General features: G+C 30.3%; 1 protein-coding gene across 1 annotated transcript; it reads right to left on the bottom strand.

Annotated features, from left to right (window-relative positions):
- Positions 1-204: 204 nt before the first annotated feature.
- LOC106754749 lies at positions 205-3060 on the bottom strand (the record flags this gene model as incomplete). The annotated part of the gene is made up of 2 exons (XM_022778049.1): positions 205-606; positions 3015-3060. Coding segments are annotated over 2 exons (270 nt in total), but the record flags the coding sequence as incomplete, so codon positions are not given.
- Between the last annotated feature and the right edge of the window lie 395 nt (positions 3061-3455).

The following is a 3455-nucleotide window of genomic DNA, read 5'->3' as shown; positions in this document are numbered from 1 at the left end:
AAAAAAATATAAAATATTAAGTATTAATAAAAAGAAAACAATATTTTTCTTTCCTTTAAACTATTGTTAAAATAAACAAAACATTAGTTTATTATATTTTTTTAATAATAAAATATTTACATTCAGATTAGTCACTAAAAATATGTAATTAAAAAAATACTTTTAAGAACAATTATATACTAGATATATAAAATAATTGGAACATCAAAATATCTGAATTCTTACCGATAAAAATATAACAAATTATCCATACTTATTTACTAAATAGTTTAAAATGATTAACATTCTCACATTAGGCATTCATCAATCAAATCTATTGTATTAATTATAAGATGTACCCTAAGATACAGGGCCACCTATTGTATTAACTATAAGATGTACCCTAAGATACAGGGCCAACTTCCGTGAGTACCCGTCTCTCTTCCTCCTCCAACCTTGCAAGCCATTTGAATCCAAGCTCACACCCTGCTTTTGCCGCTATTTCAAACTTTTCTCTTGCCATCTCTACAGGGTCAATTGCAACACTTCCCTTACTCTTCCCTCGTCTATGAGCTGCTGCACCTCTCTTCTTACTGAACTTTGTTAACGATTCTGGAACCTCAACACCTGAGGCACAATGTTTTCTTTCCTTAGTACCACTATACAGGATAATCATAAGTTGTGCGCAATAACCACCACATCCAACCAGAAGTTCACTATGTAAATCTTCCTTTGCAAGGAACAAGGAATACTCAAAGGAAATCAGTCAATTATTTCAGGCACCATCAATCTTATCCCGGAATTTGACATTACTTGCTTGGATAACAACCTATGTTTTCTCCTTACTCATAAAAACTATTTTTCCTATACGTACATTTATATGGACATTCTACATGTTCTGCGGGTGCCTTATATTATAGACTCAACACTCATTCCGTGTTTGGTGGAGATAATGAACAAAGATGAATAATATGTGAATTAAATCTAGTTTGGAAGGGGGGATAGATACAGAATGGAAGTTGGGCAAAGAATAAAAAACAAGTAAAAAATTAGTGTTGCTGTATATAATGGAAATTATATTATCCAAACGTACAATTTATTTCTAGTGTCAGAATTTTCAAACTTTTTTCTCTTTCTATTGCCTATAAAACTGAACATTCAATTTTAATTTTTAATTGTTATCTTTTCTCGTCTTATTTATTCTTTATTTTCAAATTTCTTTAGGCAACAATAAGCAGAAAATGCGTTTATAAGATTGACGGCTATATTATAATTATAAGAGAAGTGAGTTTGAATACCTAACGATGGCAAGTGCAACACAATAAACCTGGTACAGTGGGTCATTTCCGTTCCCATCTTCCCCCATTTCCCAACCATTCATACCACAGAATCAGATGTCCACAATGTTGGATAGATACTCTCCTCCCTAGGCTTGGTGTTCTCCAACCACAGCAGGTGAAAAGGTTAGGACACTCATAAGTACATGGATAGGGAGTATTTTAAATAATTTAAAAACACTAGAAGAGAAAAATACATGCGAGCATCCAGTTTATTTTTTTTATTAAACTACAAAATAATTTAGTTATTGAAATAAAAAAAAAATATATTCGTAAGTTATAAAGTAAATTTCCGAAAAAGATAATTATAAAAATAAATATTTTTTATAATTTTATTATGAATAATCTTTTATTGTGTAAATGGTTGTTTTATCATAAATAATCATTTGAATTAAAATAGTTACTAAAAAAGTAAAACTGAAAAAAATTGTGTACAACAAAAAAAAAAAACAAAAGAATCCCCTTTGTTAATAGTATAGATAATTTTATTATAGGTAATTTTATTTTATTGTATAAATGATTTTTTTATTGAGTAATTATTTAAATTCAAAAAAGTAATTATTACAAAGATAAAACTGGAAAAAATTTACACTAAAAGGAGGAATACCTTTATTAATGGTATAGATAAAATACTTGTAGAGTGGAGTACTATTTTGATTGTAAATTTTAGAAATTAAAAATTTAGTTTTTTTCATTTGTTAAAATAGGTATAAATAACAATTTCTTAATTGGACTATTAAATCTAACAAAGTAAGGGGTGTCAACATTGAACGGCAGAGAAGCAATCATTCTTAAGCCCAAATCAGTCCACTCAAATTTCAGTCAAGCAAGGAAGTGAAAGCCAAAGAAAGATCAAGAAGAAGTCAGGCAAGTAAATGAAGCATGAATAACGACTCAATAATTGGAATAATTTTGAACTTTAAATTTAAATTTTCCCTTTGTCTAGGTTAAATTTCGTCCATACTAAAGTATTAAGATTCTACATTTACATTTCATGTTAGACACATTAAAATGTCATTAAGAGATGGTTGTAAGCTATAAATAGTCACTTCTTTTTTTTGTAAGAGAAACTTTGATTATATTGAATGAAGTGAGATTTTTAGAACATTTCTATAATTCTTTGGAGGGCGAGAGTTCTATCCTTGCTTAATTAGTTTTTATTTATATTTTAACTAAATATATGTCATCTATTAAATAGCCTTTAATCTCAACCATTGAATGAGCCTATGAATATCTAACAGCACTATTTCCCTGACCCATGGTGGGATATTTATTTTACTCGTCCACGCCAGAATCCTCCAAAATCTAAAATTGAATATTTAGATGTTGGGTAGTAGAAATGAATAAAGTAGATGAGAAATAGCGTAATGAATTCCATTTTTTTAAAGATTATTTTCTATATGAATTCTCTCCCTTCCTTTCTTCTTCCTTCATTTTACCAAACAAGTAGTTGAGTATGAGATCAATTGGCAATGGCATGTTGTTCTTCTAAACATGTACCCACCCACATATCAGTACTAGTATTCAATGTACAAAAAGAAATGTAACCTCCGAGGTATACATTATAATTAGTAGAGTTAAAAGGGCCTACAGTTGCCAATCATGTACTTGCTATGACCATAAAGTCGCCCGTAACGATGATATACCACATAATTGGGTGAACGGAAGTAGAGAGTAATATAGAATGACAAAGCTTACCTTTAAGAAGAAGAGATCCACATGCTATAGCTGCCCCAGCATGGCCCTACATGAGTAAAACCAGAAACCTAAGCAAACTCTTGAAACAGGCAGGTAGACATTTATCATGTTTACACGTGCAAATAGCACAGGCAATAAACCTCTATTTGGGTTAAACTCTTGTAGATTAATAGGGCCAAACAATTTTCAAGGAGCATATATTCAGGTGCAATTTTTCTCTTACAATAGTAAAACTTTTAAAGTGAAACATTAAGTGCTAAAATTGGCTAAACGAGGATGTATTGTCATTATAGATCATTCTGAAGTAATTACATAAAGTCATTAGCTAGGTAAAGCCTGATCATGAGAAATATATACATGTACTAATGTACAGCTACGCATTCATATAGCTCCCAAGCATTTCTAACTAGATGGAGTTGACTGCATGGATTAAACAATGCC

This window comes from Vigna radiata, unplaced genomic scaffold (genome assembly GCF_000741045.1).
Source record: "Vigna radiata var. radiata cultivar VC1973A unplaced genomic scaffold, Vradiata_ver6 scaffold_876, whole genome shotgun sequence".
Taxonomy (NCBI): Eukaryota; Viridiplantae; Streptophyta; class Magnoliopsida; order Fabales; family Fabaceae; genus Vigna; species Vigna radiata.
This window is presented reverse-complemented; position numbering and strand designations above follow the sequence as displayed.